General features: G+C 40.1%; 1 protein-coding gene and 1 non-coding gene across 3 annotated transcripts in view; one reads left to right on the top strand and one right to left on the bottom strand.

Moving 5' to 3' along the window:
- Positions 1-10109, top strand: part of gk (glycerol kinase) — an 80873-nt gene extending 70764 nt beyond the window's left edge. For both annotated transcript variants that reach the window (XM_034174933.1, XM_034174926.1), the window contains 2 exons: positions 6495-6581; positions 6869-10109. In XM_034174933.1, the coding sequence (XP_034030824.1) occupies positions 6495-6581; positions 6869-6879 (98 nt within the window). In that variant the 3' untranslated portion in view covers positions 6880-10109. The remainder of the gene's footprint in view (positions 1-6494; positions 6582-6868) is intronic.
- A 3020-nt stretch (positions 10110-13129) lies between these two features.
- On the bottom strand, positions 13130-13202 carry trnak-cuu. The gene has a single exon. It is a non-coding gene; the product is annotated as a tRNA-Lys (tRNA).
- Positions 13203-23295: the final 10093 nt, after the last annotated feature.

Genomic DNA, 23295 nt, shown 5'->3' with positions numbered 1-23295 from the left:
AGTATGCTGAGGGCTATGCGAGGTGGACAAAAAAAATTAAACCTGTTTAATTAAACCTGCTTAATTTTTTCGGCGTAGAGCACTGGAGGCAGTTTTTAAGCACGTCTACACAGCACACGCAACTATATGCAATTCTACACAACACGCTGCAACTGTACATCAAGCCTCCGCAATTCGACACCAGGGCAAAAAATCCTTTTATCAGTACATACCTGGATGGATAGATTGTATTCATCCTTCTGGACTTTGCTGGCAGTGAAGCTTCAAAACCACAGAAGAAGAGGAGAGCCAAGCTTCCATGTTGAGAGGACATGTCCATGTCCGCTTCTCATGGAGACTCACCTCCTCCAGTTCTCTCACGATTGTGGCACATTAGTAAAGTCCATTAACTCATGGAAATAATGTCTTCTGACTTTTTCCACTGTATAAAATCCATCTGCATGTCAGTCTGTCATGGAGCCAAACTTCTCACCCCGGTGCCCAAGGTTTCTCTCTCTCTTTTGCATGCTGAAACAAGAAGCATGATGTTTGCGAGTTTAAATGGCAATATTTTCATTTCTTTTTTGGTGGGTGGACACACAACGGACTCTGAACTTTGTGATCTGATGTTACAAGCCTTGACAAGAGAGCAGTGTGTCCCACTGTACATCTGGAAATGAAATCCTGGCACTGGGATGTTCTGAACTTTGAAAATGGCTGGCACTCAATGAGTTAAGAGCGGACTTAGCCTCCACCTAGATGTAGACCAGGAAGTACTGAAATGACGTGGATTACTGTTCTTCCTTTTCTATTTTACATGAGTTACCTGATGCACTTGTGTAATGAAGACATCAACCTGGCTCCCGTGTCTTGAACACATCTGCCTGGGATGGCGGTTCCAGTGTGCAGTAATCCGCTAGTGACCGCATTGCAAATAATAATAATACATTTTATTTATATTGCACTTTACATTTGTAAACAAATCTCAAAGTGCCACAGAGGTTAAACAAAGCATGAAACAACAATCAACAATAAAATAAAACAAGATCAATTAAAATCAATTAAAATTAGCAACTATAATTCATAAGCTTTCTGAAATAAAAACATTTTAAGATTTGATTTAAACGAGTCCACTGACTGTGGCGCCCTCAGGTGGATGGGCAGGGCATTCCACAGGCGTGGTGCTGCTGCCTGAAAGGCTCTGTCCCCCATTGTGTGGAGCTTGGTTTTGGGGACCTGGAGGAGGTGACTGTTTGAGCGGAGGCGTCTCATGGGCGGACAGAAGTTCTTTGAGGTACACTGGTGCACCGCCGTAGACACACTGATAGGTCAGGAGGCAGATCTTATATTCCACCCTGAACCTAACAGGAAGCCAATGAAGTTTGTTGAGGATGGGAGTAATGTGTTGAGTTTTGGGCACCCCCATCAGGACCCTGGCAGCACAGTTTTGAATGGACTGGAGACGTAAATTTCTACCAGAGATCCCAATGAGGAGTGCATTACAATAGTCCAGCCTGGAGGAGACAAAGGCGTGGACCAGCCTCTCATCATCAGACAACGACAGGGAGGGGCGGAGTTTGGAGATGTTCCTGAGATAAAAGAATGCTGTCTTACAGATATGCTGGATATGGATGTCAAATGAAAGGTTGGGGTCAAAACAGACTCCCAAGTTTGTAACAGATGTTGATAATGGAATGTTGTGACCAGAAAATGAAAATACTTTGAGGGGGGATGATTTCAGTTGATGTGGGGTGCCAATGAGAATGGCTTCAGTTTTTGTGCTGTTTAGCTGAAGAAAATTGTCATTCATCCACGTCCCCATCGCCTCCAGGCAGGCAGTGAGGGTGTGAATGGAAGATGAGGAAGTGGGGTCCAACCTGACAGAGCTGAGTATCATCAGCATAGCAGTGGAAGGATATTCCATGCCTGCTGATGATGTGGCCCAAGGGGAGCATATAGATGGAAAATAAGGTCAGTCCAAGGACCGACCCCTGGGAGACCCCACAGGTTGCAATGTGGGGCCTCGACCTGGCTTCCTCAAGGGCCACATACTCAGCGCTATCAGTCAGGTAGGACCAAAACCACTGGAGTGCTGTATCTGAAAGGCCAATGAAATGCTGGAGTCGGTGAAGAAGGATGGTATGGTCTACAGTGTCAAAGGCGGCCGAGAGGTCCAGGAGCAAGAGAAGGGATGGAGAGCCCTGGTCAGAAGCCACCAGCAAATCATTGGTGACCCTGACCAGGGCTGTCTCAGTGCTATGGGCAGAGCGAAACCCTGACTGAAACTTCTCATAGAGGCTGGAAGATTGCAGGTGATCATGGATTTGGGTGGAAACAACATTTTCTATGATTTTTGAGAGGAATGGAAGATTTGAAATGGGCCGGAAGTTTGAAAGTAGTGCAGGGTCGAGGGTATGTGAGGAATGTGTTTTAATCATGACAATGTGGGGAAATCCCGCAGATACACACGCCTCGCGGTGCTGTCCAGTTAGGTGATTTTCTGCATGGCACAGTATTCAGCCTTGCGGTGCGCTGACGTGGCGATCAGCTGAGGTGATAGGTGTTTTAATTTATTTCCACGTAAAGACAGCATGCAGACGTCCGTGCTTCACGGTGAAGTTATGCGAGGTCATATTCGACATGCCACTACAGGTGTTCTCCAGCTGTGACTTGTGAGCACAGATATCCGAACAGCTGCAGGTCACAGGGACACGCCCATCTACGTCTGCAGACCTCGTCAGCTTACAGAAAAAAAAGGCTCCCTCTCCGTTCCTTTGTGATTATTTTATTTATTTTTTTCTTTACAACCCCAATTCCAACCAAGTTGGGACGTTGTGTGAAATATAAATACAAATAATGATTTGCAAATCCTCTTCAACCTATATTCAATTGAATACACCACAAAGACAAGATATTTAATGTTCAAACTGATAAACTATTGTTTTTGTGCAAATATTTGCTCATTTTAAAATGGATGCCTGCAACACGCTTCAAAAAAGTTGGGACAGTGGTATGTTTACCACTGTGTTACATCACCTGTCCTAACAACACTCAAGCATTTGGGAACTGAGGACACTAATTGTTGAAGCTTTATAGGTGGAATTCTTTCCCATTCTTGCTTGATATACAACTTCAGTTGTTCAACAGTCCGGGGTCTCCATTGTTGTATTTTGCGCTTCATAATGCGCCACACATTTTCAAATTTGAACTTTGCCCTGGTGACAATCTGTATGGTCGTTTTCCTCTTTTGTCTGGAGGACACGATGTTCATGATTTCCAAAAACAATTTGAAATGTGGACTCAGACCACAGCACACTTTTCCAATTTGCATCTGTCCATTTCAAATGAGCTTGGGCCCAGAAAAGGCAGCAGTGTTTCTGGATGTTGTTTGATGTATGGTTTCACTTTGCATGGTAGAGTTTTAACTTGCACTTGTAGATGTAGTGATGAACTGTGTTAACTACTATTGGTTTTCTGAAGTGTTCCTAAGCCCACGCGGTAAGATCCTTTACACAATGATGTCTGTTTTTAATGGAGTGCTGCCTGAGGGATTGAAGGTCACGGACATTCAGTGTTGGTTTTCGGCCTTGCTGTTTACGTGTAAAAAGTTCTCCAGATTCTCTGAATCTTCTGATTATATTATGGACTGTAGATGATGGAATCCCTAAATTCCTTGCAATTGAACGCTGAGAAACATTGTTCTTAAACTGCTGGACTATTTTTTTCCACGCATTTGTTCACAAAGTGGTGATCCTCACCCCATCTTTGCTTGTGAATGGCTGAGCCTTTTGGGTATGCTCCATTTATACCCAATCATGACACTCACCTGTTTCCAATTAACCTGTTCACCTGTGGAATGTTCCAAACAGGTGTTCTTTGAGCATTCATCAACTTTCCCAGTCTTCTATTTCCCCTGTCCCAGCTTTTTTCAAATGTGTTGCAGACATTTATTTCTAAATGAACAAATATTTGCACAAAACAATCATGTTTATCAGGTTGAACATTAAATATCTTATCTTTGTGGTATATTCAATTAAATATAGGTTGAAGAGGATTTGCAAATCATCATATTCTATTTGTATTTACATTTCACACAACGTCCCAACTTCATTGGAATTGGGGTTGCGTGTTTGTACTTATTATTGTATGTATTATTTTTTGTCTTGCATCTGTCTGTCTGTTTTTTTAATTAGACACCTTGCGTGCACGATCAAGTCCAGCTGACAGTCAGTTGGCGCTGTATGTCCACAGCAAAGCGTATGAGCAAAGCGATCACAGATGAATGAGTTCTTCTTTACCCTTATTTGTTTTATTTAATTTCCACTACAATTTGCGTGGTGGAAGTGGCGTCAGCCTGCCCGGCCGGCTTCACACCATTCCGTGCATGCTCAGACGCTGGGCGGTCCTCATGTGTCTGTACGTAATTATCAGCATGACAAGAGAGCGTGAGAGCATGAGCGCTGCCCACGCATGTGCATTACGTGGAATGGTGTCATGTTGTTCACAGCATGTTATGTGTTTTCCAGCTACAGTACAGAGCGGTCAGCTGTTCCAGCTGTGCACGGCGCTGGACAGTGATCGCACTCCGGGACCTTCAGCCACACCTGACAATGTTGGATCATGGTGTGTGTGTGGGGGGTGCAAATAGCCCTGCCTTTTCTAAGTGTCCAGCAAGAGGTGTTTGACATTTGTGTCTGACACCTGGAATGTGGCTAACTCTGGCCGAGAGTGGGTCGAATGGCCAGTCGTCCGGGATTTTCCGCCTTTCGGACGCCGGCGTGAAGGCTGCCTCGATCATGCCATTCGACCACAGTTCAACATGGCTGATGAAATCGTGCAGCTCCCTGGGCATGGCACCATATGTCCGACCTGCGTTCCGTGCGAATGCTGCGAACATGAGAAGACGGCAGTGTGACTTCATCTTGCCCGCTGTTCAAATGGGTTTCCACCGCGAGCGGCACGCGAATGTGGAGTGCATGTGCTGTGCACGAATGGTTGTGGCGACTGCTGTATGAGGCATTTGAGGCCGCTCAGATTTTTCACAAATGGCGACGATTCCTGCTTCGTGCACAATTTGGCCTCATTCATGTTATGCGTGAAGGGGCTCTAAAGAGTGTGGGTGACACTGTGCGTGACCTCAGGGGGTTATGATGGCAGCCCAAAGAAGTCCCCTATCTTTGACTTCATGTTTCCACTACAGTATTATAAGCCTGGTGGGCTGCTAGGCTAACTAGAATCCTCACCAGGCCAGAAATATTTTAATGCCAATGAAAAATACAGTCAAATACCATTCATTTGGATGTCGATAATCATTTCAGTGCCTCCAGAGTGCTTTGATTCTGGTTTTCTCTCACACAAACCGTGTGGAGTGAATGTTATTTTTATAGTGATTTGATAGCATGGTCATCATCTTACTGTTTTTTTTAATCTTAACAGCAGTCAGCTGACAGCAGCGCTCAGTTACAAGCTCCCGCTGTGGTCCACATCAGTGCAAGCCAGAGCTTTCATGAGGTGTCTGTGGTCAGGTTCTGATATCTACGATTTTAAGTAGTTTATATATATATATCAGGCAGGCAGAGTAAAAAGAAACCTTCACCTCCATGTGTGTACTGCAGAGGTGTGTTTTTTTTTGTTTTGTTTTTCTTGCCCATGAAACGCTCTCTCCCTGTTTGCACTGTCTGCTTGCACAGAGCATGTTTGGGTGTGTGCCCAGGCACGTTGGTAGAAGATCTGCTTTTGTACATGTAGACATGCTTGCAGAACAAATGAAATAGTGCAGAAGCTAAGGCAGTATTGATAATGACAGGATGAACACAGTGACATGTGCCGTGTGTCTGTGATGTTATTGTTTGTAGTAAGAACATTGTTGGAATGAATTGCATGTGGAATGCACACGATCATGCATGCATAATCAGGACAACATATGGACATGATCGGGACACTATAATGGACTTGAAAACAGCACATTTTTCCATTTTGTCCATGTCCCCAGTCTTCATAGTCTTCTGGCTGTGATGGGGTTCATATCTCTTCAAATGCTGGTAAGTGCTGGACTGTTCCTGCTTGATCTCTGTGCCAGCGTACCCTGTCCTGATTTTCTATACCTCAGCTTCCACTCATTTCTGGAAAGTGACGGTTGGTTTCTCATACCCGGACCACACCCTGTTAGCCTCTTACTTGGACGCTGAAACTTGTTCCTCTATTCTGTTCAATTGAGTTTTTACTAGGAAATGAAACTTAAAATACAAGGTCTTGGAGATTTTGTGATTTATTAAATTTTTTTGTGGGTGGGGGGGAGTAATTATTGTCAAGTCAGAAGGACTGTGGACTAGCTGGGTTCTTGATGGTCGTACCAAGGCTATTTGAAATGCTGTTTAGTAGCCAAACGTGAAAGAAAATACGCAGCATGGTGTGATAAAGTAGATTTTCGTTCATGATGACAAAAGAAAAAAAAAAATCATACACCTTGTATATGAACAAGATGAAGATTTTCTGTTCTTGTGTATAACCACCAGGTGAGAGTAGCATCTTCAGCAGTGTCCCGCTGGGATTTTACATCATTGGAAGCATGTTGATGTTAATTGGAGCAAACTACGTTGCAGGTAAGTGCACACAATGTAAGGAAACCAAACCACCACATTCCGTAGGCTGGTGTCCAGTCCTGCGTGTAAAAACCTTTTTGTAGTTTTAAAGGATTTGAGCTTTTTTTTTTAAAAAAGATTAGAGTATGACTTGACCAACAGACTGAAAGGTACATATGAATTTTCATCTTCTGCTATGACATCATTGAAAAGCTTTTGAACTGGAAGCTTCGTTCCACTGTTTTTTTTTTTTGTTTGTTTGTTTTTGTTTTCTGCTAATATGTGCCCTGTTTTTGTGATAAAAATAGGCAACAAGTAGGCTCCACCCCATGGAGGGATTTCCACAAATAAGAGGAGAGTGGACACAATAGTCACTGGATTGGATTTCCACAAAAAGCCGTTTTGTCCAGAAGACTTTTTGGAAGATAGTAACATCCAACACACAGCTGAACGGTTCACTGAGTGAAACATGGAGACCTACTGTGGTGAAGTTTCAGCGTCAACTCTGAACTGATTATACAAACGTATTTGCTGGATTTACTTTTCGCACTTCTGCGCTGTCAGTTGAAAAGGTATTACAAGTTTTAGGTTCAGCTGGTAATTGAAAACCTAGTATGTCACCAGTGGCGGTTTTTGGTACGGGCCATGCGGACCACCACCCGGGGCGCCATTTATGGGCAGGGGTGGCACCATGGGCCCGATCACTTAAAAAAAACAAAAAAACAAAAAACAAAATTAATTCCACTGCAAAATGATTTTCTTGTCACTGGGCATAGAATTGGCAGATTGGGCCCCCTACCGACATGTGCTAGTGTCGTGCTTGAAAGAAAGGGGAGGGGCGCACAGGGAACAGTTCACCTCTGGGTTTCTCTGGTTGACTCCAGTCTGTCGTAGGCTAAGTTCCAGTTGATTGCATGAAAAGAGAGAGCGAGAGAGAGAGCAGCTGGTCAGAAAGAGAGGTCGATTCAGACCCCTCCAGCGGCTTTTTGTTTTACTTCAAAAAAGCGACTAGCGAGAAATGTGGCGGCTTTTCCTGGTGTTATTGGAGACTTATGTGAAAACGTGTATTTCTACTTAATGAGCAGCGGCTGCTTCCGTGAGAGTGGGTCCCTCTATGGTCCCTCCCCCGCCCGAAAGCACTCACAGGAGGACCCCCCCCCCCCCCCCCCCATGAAAAAGGAGGTGGACATCCAGCAGAAATTTCCTCCATTTCATTGGCTGAGAGCTCCTTAGTGAGCGCTTCTGATTGGCTCACAGTTGCATGTTTATTTTTTGCCACATTCTATTCATAAATTGTTTTTGGCCCAAGTGCTGTAATTTTTCACTTATCCACAAAAATAAAACAGAACTGCAAAATAATAAATAAATGTCCCAACTGCCTGTGTGTCATGTCAATTCTGGAAGATTTTTTTTTCTTTGTCAAAAATAAATCACTGTACTAAATACCAGACTTAAGAAAACTAAAGCAAAAAAAAAAAAAACATTTGATATGGCTTGGTAGATCTCGATACACTGTCAATTTTAAAGTAGATCTCTATTCAAAAAAGGTGCTCAAGTTTGGTCCTAGAGCTCTACCTTCCTGACACTCATAGTTGTCTCCACGAAAGACTCATTAAAATCCTGCTAACGAGTCTCATTGGATTCAGGAAGGTAGATTTCGAGGACCAAACTTGGGCACCCCTGCGTCTAATGGAAGGGGGGGGATGGAATTAGTACACTGAAGTGGTCTTGGTGGTAGTGGTTTGTTTGTCCTTCTTGCTATGATGCTTGCAAAGTTTGTTTTAATTATATTACAATAATTCAGTCTTAACAAACATGAGATCTAATTTCACCATAAAATTATACTCAGAAAGGGTCAGAGAAATTGTCAGGTTTTTATTTTTTTTTGTTATAATTGTTATTTTACACACTGCTAAATGGCATAAACTGGACTTTGTCAGAGGGATGTACTACTACTATTAATAATAATAATAAATTAGTAATAGTAAATTATTTGAGACATTGTGAGGTAAACTGGCTGAAGCTGAGTTACAGGGAAATAAAATAATTCTTTAATTAGTGCAAACAAATTTATTTTTTGGGGGTGGATATTTTAGGGAGAAATCTCAAATATTAAAGTAGTAATGTGTGTAAAATTAACATGCTTCAATAGAAGAATGACTCCTACTTTTAACAAAACTGTTCCAAGTTCAGTTATTATTTATGTCCATCATTTGGGTTAACATTGAGGCCTGTAATTAGCCCTTTTTCATATCTGTAGGTAGTTTCAAAGACTCTACTTTGTGACAAGCATAGTTTAACCAGTCATAAAGTGTGCCAAACATTGAATTCCAGGCAGTAAGTAACAGCTAATTGTTCCTCCCTGAAAGACAGATTAATAAAGTGTCTGACAGATATTGATGACAGATATTTAGCATGTAAGGGCATGTTTATTCAAATTTACAGTTCATGGATCTTTTGTATACGAGTTATATTGTAGCCTGCAGTCTTTTGATGTCAGTTTCAGGGGCACTTCTAAAATATAAAAAAATAATGATAAATAAATAATATATAATAAATAATAAAAAAATGGGTGTTTGTGCAAAACTTTGTTTTTTGGGTTGGGGGGGTGCTCGGAGTGTAGAACCACCACTGCCTGTCACCAAATATTTTGTTTAGGAACGGTTAGTTTCCCCCTTCCATTTTGGAAAAGGTTTTTTTGTTTGTGTTCAAAAACTACTAGGAATCAGGTGAGCTGAAAATTTGACAAACGTTAAGATGTTCACGTAGGTCCGTGCAAGTAGATTTGTTGGGTCCATATTTGAATACTGGTCAGAAATGTTTGAGTTGGTCTATAGTCTGAATTTTTCTTGACTCAAATTTAATTTGGACTCAAAATTCATATTTAGTAAAGTAAGTTTCATTTAATTATTTTTATTTTGTGGGTGTGTGTTAGTCACTACAAGTTCCATGTGAATTAGAAGGCACATACAAGCAGCACATTTGTATATGATGAATTCTTAGGCCAATTTAAGTTGAAACTACATAAATGAAATTTGAGAGTTGTCATAACTGCTATATGAACTGAAAGCCACAGTAATTTTTTTTGTATTCTACGTAACTGTTACTGGCTGTGTGAGCTGCTGCATTGAACAGTTTCTCAAGCACTTTAAACAGTTGTATAGTTTTGTTTTAGGTCCTGGTTTGATTAATGCACAGAAGGTTTGAGTCAGGCAACAGTTTGCAACTACAGTAAAAACATGGAAAGAATGGCAAGAGAGTAAAATGAGTTTTTTTTGTTTTTGCAAAAGTAATTTGTATAATACTTTAATGTTTGCGTTAATACCCCTTTAAAGCAACTACTTTATGTGCAGTGTAACACACAAGCAGGCAGTGACCTGCAAACATGAATTTGTTACATAATGATGTGAAATGGGAATACTGTGCAATTTTGTGAGCTTGATAAGTCAAGCTCACAGCTTACCAACGGTCCCAACTTGGGAACAAGAATGTTTTCCATAGCTGGCTAAAAATCTTATGCAGTTGATAAATAAGGCTGCATCCACATTACTAGCTGAAATGACCCGAATCCTTTTTAGTCGACATGTTGTCGTAGCCTTTTACAGCTTCATATTAAAGTATTGTACAATATACCTTTGTTTGTGGGGCTAACATCTTAAAAACTGTTATGTTTAAATGATGAGCTCTGGATTTGTCTAGATTGTTACTAGAATTGAACGGTCTATTATGTAGACCAACTGACTTTTCCGCCACGCTTTTGAAAGACTGGCTCATAACATCTCTGACACAAAAGCTCAACTTCTTGGAGATGATATCACAAGAAACTGCCAATTTTTCTCATTTCTGTCACAGCTGTGTAGTTCTGTCACATTTTACTTTATTTGAAAAAAGCCAGTTAAGTACCACAATGCCAGAACTGTTGAGTGTATGTAGAAAATCTCTGTACTCTTAGGGTTTTACACACTGTAACTTATTTAAGCCATTGTAAAGAAAAATGAATTCAGGCTTTTCAAAATTAAAATTTTACAGTGAGCTCCTTTAAACTATCACCAAAAACAAATTTCGGCAAACATTGATTGAATACAGATATCACTGCTAAACTGTATTTCTTCATTTATGAAAATTAAGTTTGCAACAGCTTCAGTGATTTTGAAAAATCCATGTATCCATTCCTTGACACTTGATATTTTGCTTTAATTTAGATCATGTTGCAGAGATTTGTTTGCATTGTGAGTTTAAAGAGGATAATCAAAGAAAAATTACGATGGAAGGTTTTTTTAATGGCATAAAGAATTAAATGTGTAAAATCCCAAGGGTTTATAAACTTTATATATCCACTGTATGTATATATGGGGAAAAAAAAAACATGTCTAAAACTCTGACAACCAGATTTTTATTTATTCTTTTGTCATATACCCCCCCCAAAGTGGCAGTATTTTATTAAGGTTTATGTGCTCAAGTAGAACAAAATTACACAAATTGATGTTTTCACTTTTTGTAGGTTTTAACAGTGGAGAAGTTGTGTTGCTGGGTGTTTGACTTCTGTGGTGGATCCGAATTAAAAAAAAAAAAAAAAAAAGCCACAACAGGCTGGTGTTCCCATGAATGGTTGAGTAAGATATTTTGTCTAACAAATTTTTATGTGAGTAGTTATGTGCTCTGTGTAGCTGTTACTCTTTTTTGTGTGTGTGTGTGTAAAGCCTCTATGTGCTACAGGTTACTCACTGGTATGTTTTAGTGAATTGAATAAAAGGGGGAAAGCCATCTTACACATAATGAGGATGGAACCAAAACATCTCACTGTGCTCACAAACCTGAGAATCAGACTTACGAAATTGCTGCAGTGTTGTGAGCAATGCACACTGTTCATTTAAGACCTTTAACTGTGAAACTGTTGGGTTTGATAGAATGTTGCTGCTCACTTTGCCTGTCATTCAACCAGTACAGTCAATGTAACACATTTAATCCTGTAATCCCTTTGGATTTTTAACCAAGTCACAAAAAGGGCTTTCTGGGCACCTTTATATGTAACAACTGAATTTTGTCTTCACAAAAATGATGCACAGTCTTGTCACAGATATGGTCAAAATTTGTCTTTAGTCAAAGATTTTGAACCATATGGATTAAAACAGTGACAAAATGCCATGATGTTGTGAAACTGTTTCCCAAAATGCTGTTTGATGCTCAAACAGTCCTGCCACACTACATGTGCTAATGTTGCCATCATAGAGCTGTAGGCACATGGTGCACCCCCCATTGAACCCAAAAGTGCCATAAAAGATGGGAAATGAAAACAGTTGGCAACAGACATGGTTCATAAACAGACCACTAGAGAGCCCGCTGGGAAGAATCTACGATAGAATCTGTACAAATGTCACACTATAACTTGCAGTATACCTAATAAATAAAGGTACTTTAAAATAAAGATTTCATTAGATTGAAAAATTTTGTGTAAAGTCAAAAGGGACTACACCTTGAGCTACTTAAAACATTAAAGGGAAACTTACCCCTCAATTTGAAACATTTCTGATTAGTGAAGTGCAACAAGGAAGAATTGAAAAATTAATCACCAACAAGATACTGCTTTGTAGAAAATGGAACTGATTTAAAGTGGATAACCACAGTTTACATGTCATCAGTTGTCAGGAAACAGAATAAATGTGCCGTCAAAATCACACGTTCTGAATTTTATTGAAATACACACCGACTGAGGTTTATATGACAGATGACACCCCCGTGAAACATCTCAGTCCAGAAATCTAGATTTTTCTTTTACTTAACTGTGTACCATTTTCAGGTTATTTCAGAGGAATGAATAGAAGATGCAAGACCCCATGCTGTACCAAAAAGGACCAGTGATGGGGGTAGATTGGCTTTTATTACTTCCGTCAGTGAAGTTGAATGGAGGTTTTGTTTTCACCTCTTTGTGGACAGCCTGGAGCCCACAATTTTTCATATACTCGTATAGTTATGAAATTTTTAACGGATCCTGCTGGGTGATGTATCCTTTATCAACTGACAAAGTTGGATCCAGATCGGATCTGGATTTTGGATTTTATGGACATTTGAATTTAATATTGAAAAGCCCATTTGGTGTACATTTTGCATTATATCGAAATCAAAAGTGCCTCAATCTCTATCCTTTGTGATGAGGTGCAAACTCTCAATGAAAAGACTTTTGATCCACATCTGACCTCTATTGCAGAATTAGCAGCTATTTGATTTTAACATTGAAAAGCCCTTTTGATCTATATATTATCTGTTTCTATCATTTAATATCTTTAATATGATGCGAGCGTGCGAAGCTCTTACTTTAACCTCCTCGAAATTTGTTGACGGAGGTTTAACCAATGATCCAAACGCATTTTTTGCTCTCACACCCCCCCCCCCCCCACTCCATTTTTTACTCATTCTGCATGTGCTTTGAACGTTACAGAATAAACTCTTACCAGGACCAGTAATATGAATGAAATTTTTTCACACATTAAAGTGAGTAAACATTCAGTCACAAAAATACACAGTTCACACTGTCGGTTCTTCCTCAAAAAAATTTAAGGCCAAAAAAGTTTCGCCCAACGTGGGGCTCGAACCCACGACCCTGAGATTAAGAGTCTCATGCTCTACCGACTGAGCTAGCCGGGCACTTGTTCAGTGTCTCATATAATATCTTCTTATCTTTGATCTGTAACAGCGTCGTTTGTTCACCTATATTAGTTGCCTGGCTGTTATATTAACAATGTTGTATGTTCAAAAATGATGTCCACTAGTGAACTGAGGATCCCAAAAAGTCATCAGCTGAACCACGCTGAACTTCCTTGGTCTCATCGCCCTCTGCTGGACTCTTGAGCGTAACACCCAATGATTGCTTGTTTTTTGGACTCGGCTCTCGTCTCTGCCTGCATACTCTGTCTCACCGTGTTTTTTTGAGCATTTTGTTTTTGACTACGCCTCAGTCAGTCTGTTACCTCTGTATCGCTGCCTGCCGACACGTGTACCGAACCACTGCTTTGCCTCCAGATGAAGCCTTTTGATCATTCCATCATTTCTGCTTGTAGGTCCGCATTTGTGTCTTCCACCTTTTGTGCTACTCGTTCAAGAAACAGGTGTTGTGCCCGATTCAGCACCCCTGCCGTGAAATGCACCCCCTTTGCGGGAACGCGCATTTGAACCTCGTCGCCTTTAAACTCATTTAACAGCACAGATACAGTTTGCACAGACAAAAATGTACACAAATCAATGTGATCCTTATTCTATGTCAAGTGAACAGAATATGTTCATATTTACGAGCACTAATTGGCTGGTTTTGTTTAGTTGGAACGAAGCGTCTCTATTTTCGTGTTTATTTTATGACGTTTCATCACACGATGGTGTTTGTTTTAGTGTTTATTTGTTTAAATTATTTTAATTTTATTCATTGACGTTATAAATGAGTATGCAGCTTGAATCACTGGAACGTTTGAGGACCCTGTTGAAATTAACGTCCATTCCTATTGTCTGTATATGTATTATGTCTGTATAATATATTAATTTATTCAGAGTATCCTAATCATCATCAGAATTATTATTATTATAAAAATGTACACAAAACAATGGTTATCATTCCATGTAATTTAATTTCCAAATACAACACAAAAGTTAACGTGTATTTTTGGAAGAGTGTGAAATATATTTTCTGTCTAACTATAGTAGAGAAGCTTGAATCTTCGACAGGGTTGCTTGATGTGAGGACGTTTCGCTTCAAATCACAGAAGCTTCCTCAGCTAAAATTCTTGCTCTGGTAGTCTGACTTCTGTCTTGACTCTTGTAGAGAAGAATAAACCAGAAGCCAACAAAAGCTGGAGTTTTTAACCTAACCAGACCCCTCCTACCGAGAGGCCAACTGCTATAGGCTAGTGACTAAATAGTTCTAATAGGCACCTATTGTGCTCTAGTTAGCACTCTCCTACTGATGGGATGGAAGCCTCTCCTGATGGCTCCCTTGACGACTCTCCTGATGACGTGAATGACTCATTACCATGACCAAAAGACTGAAACTGCTTTGACCTGAGTACCACATTGTAAACAGGGGACAAAGCGTGTCTGAGACCCGCCCCCCGGTTAAAGCTGGGTTTCAACTGTTTTACAAAGAATGCTTCCTTGACACCTCTCTCAAACCATTTCTTCTCTCTGGCTAAGATTTTAACTTCCTTGTCCTCAAACGTGTAGTTAGTGTCTTTCAGGTGGAGATGAACTGCAGACTGAGGTCCACTGGTGCCCTCTCTGCGGTGCTGGTATAGCATCTTGTTTAAAGGTTGCTTAGTCTCACTTATGTAGTGTTCATTACAGTTTTCCTGACATCTGATATAATACACTACATTGTTCTGTTTGTAACTAGGGATCCTGTCCTTAGGGTCAACTAATTTCTGTCTCAAGGTGTTAACCAGTTTAAAGTAAACTGGGATTTTGTGCTGTCTGAAGATCCTCTGTAGTTTTTCCCCTACTCCTGCTAAATAAGGGAGAGGCACTCTTCTTGTCTCCGTCTCCTGTCTATCCGGTCTCTGTTTTCTGTACCGCTGTAATTCAGAGCCAGAAAGATGCCTGGTATGTTTGCTTACTCCATTATCATGATCAGACATGAGTTTATCTCAAAGCTTGTCCCACACTTTCCAGTACGTACGTTGCTTCTCGTGTAAATAATCCTTGAAGCCCTGCACGTGACCGACAACATGGAGATGGGGAGTGGCCACGTGACTGCAAGGGGTCTAGACGTATGAATTCCATATAATAGGTGAGCACGGCACTACGTCACATCCGGTTAGCAACGTGACCCCAACGAATGGGATTTGTTGTCAGCAGCTCTGCTAGACAATTGGGGGGGGGGGGGGTTTCTGGGCTGCCAGGCTGTCCACAGGGGTCATGAATAAAGTAACAATCCGTGTCCTTGTTTACACAGATTGGCTGTGACGTGTCAGACGTGGTACCACCATACCTGTGTACAGAAGCCTCCTTTGGATCAGGACTACCTGTGCCCTGGGTGCAAGTGATGGTATCTCATGTTCAGAAGTAGCACGGCATATTTTGAAAACATTTAATCGATAGTTTGTCATTTTATTGATAACATAAATTTAATATTCTTTATATTGGGTTTATTGCAGCTGCAATATTTTTTTAGGTTTTCATATAATGGCTTAAATACTTATTTTAATATTGTGTTTCTTATGTTTGCAGTGGTATTATAATATAACAAGACAGTTTATTTAACTTTGTTATTGCTTAAATATTTATTTTAATATTGTATTTATGTTTAAAGTGGTGTTATAATTACAAGACAGTTTAACTTTTTATATTATTGCTTAAATGTTTTAATTTTATTGCATATCGTGTTTAAAGTGGTGTTTCAAATAAAATAAACAGTTTATACATTTAGGTTTCTTAGGTAATTGCTCAAATATTTTAATATTGCAGTTGACATTGAGTGTGTGTGTGAGCCACTTCTGAAGACGTAAGTTAGGTGAATTGGTGACTTAATTGACTGTACCCAGGTGTGTGTGTGTGTGTGCTGGTTGTCTATGTGGTCCTATGGTACACTGGCATTGGGTACCAACGCCAGTGTACCGTAGGGTGAGGCCTACCACTTGTTCCATGACTGCTGGGACAAGCTTCAGCCCCCCTGTGACCCTTGAGTGGAGTAAGTTGGTATAGAAAATGAATGAATATGATTGTGTATAGAATGGCATTTTTATACAATAAACACTATTACCTTAATTTCATTAAATTGCTGGAATTTATTTTAATGCTGTTGTGTTCTTTATGTTCTGGGTATGCATAGTGTTTAAATCACAATTAAGTTTATTTGCTTAAATTATATTGCTAAAATATTTATTTTAATATTGTGTTTGAATATCAGTGTTGTGTTTTAACTCAAAGTGTTTATATTCCTTATATAGTACAGTTAGTGAGTTTTTCTTTGTATCTGGCAAAATAACTAATTATAGCTAATTGTAGCAAATTTGTTTCACTAATTAGGGAAAATATTCAAATTACACTGAGTGGGAAATGCCACAAAATTTGGGGGTATATTCACAATGCAGATACTAATAGGTAATAGATAATAAGAATAATAATGCCGCAAATTTCAGGAGGGCTCCAGCAGTTTTGGCTTACCCATATATAATAAAACTGCAATACATATAGAAAATAAAACAGTTTACTATAGGAGTATTCATTTATTGGCAGCATGTGGCTTTGTGGTTACGGCTGTCACCTCACAGCCAGAAGGCTGTGGGATTGATTCCCAAATGTGTAATAATCATGCTGTCTAATCAGCATCTTGATATACCAGCACAGCTGTGAGGTGGGATGGATGATGTTGGCAAAGAAGTGCTCACTAACAGATTTGTGAACAATATTTGAAAGAAGTGGGTCTTTTGTGCATACAGAAAATGTTTTAAATGTTCAGTTCATGAAAACACAGCAAAAACAAAAGTGTTGCATTTATATTTTTGTTCAGTGTATGCAGAAAATATATTTAACACACACTTCCAAAAATACACGTTCTTGTCACTTTGTTGTGTGTAATTTTTTTTTATCACAATAATAATAATAGTTTTCATCATACTAATAATTATGATGATGATTAGGATACTCTGAATAAATTAATATGTTATACAGACATAATACATATACAGACAATAGGAATATGGGTTGTGGGTTTTTGGGGGGGTCTCTCCCGGGGAGGAATTAATTGAAGAACCGCCACTGCTCTCCCCTTCCCCGCCAATAAATCTATTTTCATAAAAGTTACGTAACTAGTTAGAGAGAAATATATATTTCACACACTTCCAAAAAATTCATGTTCTTTTCCCTTGTGTTGTATTTGTAAATTAAATTACATGGAATGATAACCATTGTTTTGTGTACATTTTTATAATAATTCTGATGATTAGGATACTCTGAATAAATTAATATACTATATACAGACATAATACATATACAGACAATAGGAATGGACGTTAATTTCAACAGGGTCCTCAAACATTCCACAGTGATTCAAGCTGCATATTCATAACGTCAATGAATAAAATTAAAATCATTTAACAAATAAACACTAAAACAAACACCATCGTGTGATGAAACATCATAAAACAAACATGATAATATCAGACGCTTCGTTCCTACTGAACAAAACCAGCCAATTAGTGCTTGTAAATATGAACATATTCTGTTCACTTGACATAGAATAAGGATCATATTGATTTCTGTACATTTTTGTCTGCGCAAACTGTATCTGTGCTGTTAAATGTGAGTTTAAAGGCGACGAGGTTCAAATGTGCATTCCCGCAAAGGGGGTGCATTTCACGGCAGGGGTGCTGAATCGGGCACAACACCTGCCAAGATCCTTGGGTGTCGCTGGAATGACTTTAAATGACTGTGCACCTCTAAATCAAAGGTAAACTGTACATTTTCCTTTTTTACCAACTTTGTCCTGTAAATGTGCAGACTTTTCTGATCCATTTATCAGTGCGCGCTATGTAATATGATGGCAGACAAAGGATTATAGCAGAAGTGTCAAATCACAGCCCTTTGTGTCTGATTTAACAGGTGCATATCAGGCTTCAGGTCCCAGTATGAAAACTGGTTTGAAAAAGTTTAATGGTTGGACTTTTAATCACAGAAATGACTCTGGTCCCACTTTACTCAAATCGGCAAGTGTCAGAGCCAAACTTTAATTTGTACCTCTGCACGTTCAGACTGCTTGGGGTTTTTAATGGAAATACATTGCGATCGGACGTGACATTTTATCTGATGCAAGCGAAAAATCCATTACATACACTGTTTACTACATGGAAAACAATACAAAAAATTGGGGCTTTTTTGGTCCGGTGACTGAATATCCAGTTTATACGATGACAGTTTAGGTGAGTTTCACTGTACCTGGGACTCTACACTAGTGTGCCTTAAATGAGAGAGTGACGACATGATGAGTCAGCCAGAGCTCAAATAAATAAACTTTGTTGATTTGTCTGTTGGAGATTCTCGCCTGACCCCCATTTTAAAACACCTTCACACTCACTGGCTGTGACCTAGATCATACCCACAATTTTAAATAAAAAAAAAACTCAAGCACCGCTCTCATCGAGCGCAAACCTCATTTCCGATTCCACAAAATTTTACCTGGGAAAAAATTTCTGAGGTCAAATTCCTGCTAGAAGTGACTTTTCATGAGCTAAATTAGATGTGATCAAATGTCAGGAGTATGTATTTAGTTCATGCACTTGAAGTTTTTTGCTTTTTCAATGTTTTTCAATGTTTTCATTTTCTGAATCACGCCAACACATCGCTGCGTCGGCGGCTAAAGTTCACAGTATATTGGGCATGATAAAAAGAGCCTTCTCATACATCGACAAGGAGTCCTTCCTTCTCTTTTAGAAGAGTTTCGTTCACCCCCTCTTGAGTATTGTGTTCAGACATGGATGCCGTATCTTGAAAAAGGCAAACATTAATTGGAAAAGGTTCAAAGATGAGCCACCAAGTTCTTCCCTGAGTTGCAACATCTGTCCTATGAGGACAGACTTGCTGAACTAAGTTTAACTACTTTAGATGATGTACTAGAGGTGATTTAATTATGATGTACAAAATCTTGCATGGCTATGAAAATGTAAATTATGAAATCTTTGAAATGAGAAGATATTCTGGACTGAGGCCATGAACTTGTTTACATATGACACATTCTCATTTTAGACACTCAGGAAAGACCACAATTCCACAATTTATGCAACACTCATTTCTTTAGATATCTCCAAGTACGTAGTTTCGCTAAGAAAGTGTTCCCCTTGTTTCCTTACCTGCCGCCTCGAAGCCAACTAGACAGCATTTTAGAGCTTGAACCTTTTGAGAAGAGAAGGGTTTCAGCGATATACACTTTGATAAGGGGTTTAAATCAGATATCTTGGGAGAAAACTAAAACTGCATGGGAGAGTGATTTAGGGGTGGTGCTCTCAGAGGAGGCGTGGCGGGTACACACCTCTTCATTATGTGTACGCCACGGATTAATTCAATTTAAGGTGCTCCATCGTCTCCACTACTCAAAGGACAAACTTGCCAGAATTTTTCTCACTACAAACTCTGCCTGCCTGAGATGTGGTAACAGCCCAGCCTTAGTGGGACACATGTTTTGGGCCTGCCCCTCTTCTAAACAGTTACTGGGGCAATATTTTTGAGGTATTCTCTCATATGTGCAAAAAGACTATAGCTCCTGCTTTCCACACAGCCATCTTCAGCATAGCGCCCCGAAGTGTAAGGTCACAAATTTACAGGCGAAAGCTTTGGCATTTGCTTCATTATTTGCTCACAGACTGATTCTTTTTAACTGGAATGCAAAGAAACCCCCATCGTTTCTACAGTGGTTGAAGGAGGTGCTTTCCTTTCTACCTCTGGAAAACCTCAGATACAAGACAAGCAAAAGAAGCAAGGACTTTTCTGCGACCTGGAGTTCTTTTGTGGACTACATCGAACATTTATATTTGTTGTTGGTATGTATGTTCAGTTAAATGTGAAAATAGGAAAATAAAGTGTTTAAAAAAAAAAAAAACTTTCACTAATAGAACAATTGCTTTGTCGAAAAGTTTGCCAAACGAAGTGGTTCTCTCACCACTTGTTAATGCTTTCAAAATGAATTATGATTTGTATGATTGTAACACCAACAGGTTTTAATAATGGTTCTTAACGTATTTTTATCAGGGCGTGGCACAAACCAGGTGGACACAATTGCAATCTCTCCCAACTGATGCAGTTAGAATAAGGTTTAATTGCAGCAACAGGCAGGGATTCGGTACACAGGTGAACCAGCAGCGAAGCAAAGATACAGACAGACCTAAGGCTGAGGCTTGGTCGAACAAACAGGCTGAAGTCAAAATATACGGCGTGGTGGCAATCAGAGGCAGAGATAAAAATGTGGTCAAGGAAAAAACAAGGTCAAATACCAGCAGGCTGATCAGAAGACAAAAGACAAGACGTGAGGGCTGGAAAGTGAAATACAGGTGCTGGTCATATAATTAGAATATCATGAAAAAGTTGATTTATTTCAGTAATTCTATTCAAAAAGTGCAACTTGTATATTATATTCATTCATTACACACAGACTGATATATTTCAAGTGTTTATTTCTGTTAATTTAGATGATAACTGACAACTACTGAAAACCCCAAATTCATTATCTCAGAAAATTAGAATATTGTGAAAAGGTTCAAAATTGAAGACACTTGGCCTTTAACTGGTCTCTCAGTCTAGTTCTGTAGGCTACACAATTATGGGGAAGACTGATAACTTGATGTCTTGCCTGGGCTAAAGACAAAAAGGACTGGACTGTTGCTGAGTGGTCCAAAATTATGTTCTCTGATTAAAGTAAATTTTGCATTTCCTTTGGACATCAAGGTCCCAGAGTCTGGAGGAAGAGAGGAGAAGCACAGAATCCACGTTGCTTGAGGTCCAGTGTAAAGTTTCCACAGTCAGTGATGGTTTGGGGTGTCATGTCATCTGCTGGTGTTGGTCCACTGTGTTTTCTGAAGTCCAAGATCAACGCAGCCGTCTACCAGGAAGCTGTAGAGCACTTCATGCTTCCTGCTGCTGACCAACTTTATGGAGATGCAGATTTCATTTTCCAACAGGACTTGGCGCCTGCATGCAGTGCCAAAGCTACCAGTACCTGGTTTAAGGACCATGGTATCCCTGTTCTTAATTGGCCAGCAAACTCGCCTGACCTTAACCCCCATAGAAAATCTATGGGGTATTGTGAAGAGGAAGATGTGACATACCAGACCCAACAATGCAGAAGAGCTGAAGGCCACTATCAGAGCAACCTGGGCTCTGATACCACTTGAGCAGTGCCACAGACTGATCGGCTCCATGCCACGCTGCATTGCTGCAGTAAATCAGGCAAAAGGAGCCCCAACTACGCATTGAGTGCTGTACATGCTCATACTTTTCAGTTGGCCAACATTTCTACAAATCCTTTTTTGTATTGTCTTAATACTCTAATTTTCTGAGATACTGAATTTGGGATTTTCATTAGTTGTCAGTTCTAATCATCAAAATTAAAAGAAAAACATTTGAAATATATTAGTCTGTGTGTAATGAATGAATATAATATACAAGTTTCACTTTTTTAATGGAATTACTGAAATAAATCACCTTTTTCATGATATTTTAATTTTATGACCAGCACCTGTACATTCAACAATCTGGCAGGGGACTGTGAGGGTGTAAATAGTGGCTGACTAATTAGGGCGTGGACTGAGGAACAGGTGTGCAGAATGCTCTGGAAGGGGGCGTGGCCAGGGAAGACAAAGGTGAGTGCAAGACAGTGCAGTGAGAAGAAAAGTAAAGCGGACTGGAGCAAGATAACGATTGACCGAAAAAACCAATGGTGAAAAGAGTGATGTGCACAACAAACAATTAACCTGAACAAAACAAAAAGGCCAAAACTAAGAACTAAGGTGGCGAGTCAAAAAGTGGAAAACCACAAACCTAATGATAATTAAAACTAGAGCGGACCTGATACAGAAAAGTGAATACAATGAAAGTGGCAAAACAAACTATTGTTTTTTGTTGTTGTTTTTCCCCCTGTCTGCATATATAGTAATGGTAAATGCCACACTGGCAGAACCATTTATGAACATTAATACACATATGCAATTTATTCTTGCAGGACAGAAGGTATGTAGTGCATGAGTGAATGTGGTGTGTGTGTGTGACCCCCATCCGCCCTTCCCGATCACCCTACAAGATCCTACTCTAAGCTGACTGACAACTATGAGGAGGGACCGACCACCAAAACAACACGAAGACAGACAAAAATGAAAGGCAAGTGGTGAAAGCAATAAGTGTGAAGTGAGACACCGAGGAGACGGGTCCCCAACATAAAACATGCTGGAACAAACCACCACACATGAACAAGCAGTGAAAGCGACAGTTTGTTGTCTTGTTAGTGACCATTCATTCACTAATCTAGGACACTAGAGTCTGGATCCCCTTGAGCGCACCCAAAACCGAATTGTGGTGTCGGCCACGAACACATAACCAGCCACACACAGAGACCCGGATCACAGCTATATAGCCGATCACTATTGTGGCTGGTGTGTTAGGCCAAGATAAAAGTACAGAACCCTACCATAAGACATGGACCACTTCGGCGCGTCGGAAGCCATGCGGCTGACTGCAAGCAACAACGGAAAAGGGCACAGGATGCAGGGCCCCAGGAGGAACCAGGCGAAAAAGGGAAGCAGAAGGGCACAGGGGGCCAGGAAGGGCAGCCACCAGAGCCACCGGGGCAGCACGACAGACCAACACACCCGAGACCCCCCAAGCAGCCCGTAGGACTTAATAAAGCTGATATTCTTTCCATTGATATATATTCGAAGAGGAGGTTTGACCAGTGGTTAATACTGATTGTTTATTTTTCCAATTCAGCAAAATTGTTTTTTTTTGGCAATAGTCAGTGCTACAAGAATAGTTTTAGATTTAGTTGGTAGTTCAATAATTGTAGTGTCTCCAAGTAAACATAAATTAGGAGATAAAGGGAATTCTATATCCCGAGATAGAGGACAGTTTTTCAGTGACTTTGGACCAAAAACACTGGACAGGTGAGCAGAGCCAAAGGGCATGAAAATAGGTATCAAGGTTGTTTGTCTATTTGTGGCCCTGCAACAGACTAGCGTCCTGTCCTGGGTGTACCCCGCCTCGCGCTCTATGACTGCTG

Source organism: Thalassophryne amazonica, chromosome 1 (genome assembly GCF_902500255.1).
Source record: "Thalassophryne amazonica chromosome 1, fThaAma1.1, whole genome shotgun sequence".
Taxonomy (NCBI): Eukaryota; Metazoa; Chordata; class Actinopteri; order Batrachoidiformes; family Batrachoididae; genus Thalassophryne; species Thalassophryne amazonica.
Note: the sequence above shows the minus strand (reverse complement) of the source record. Positions and strands in the feature narration are given on the sequence as shown.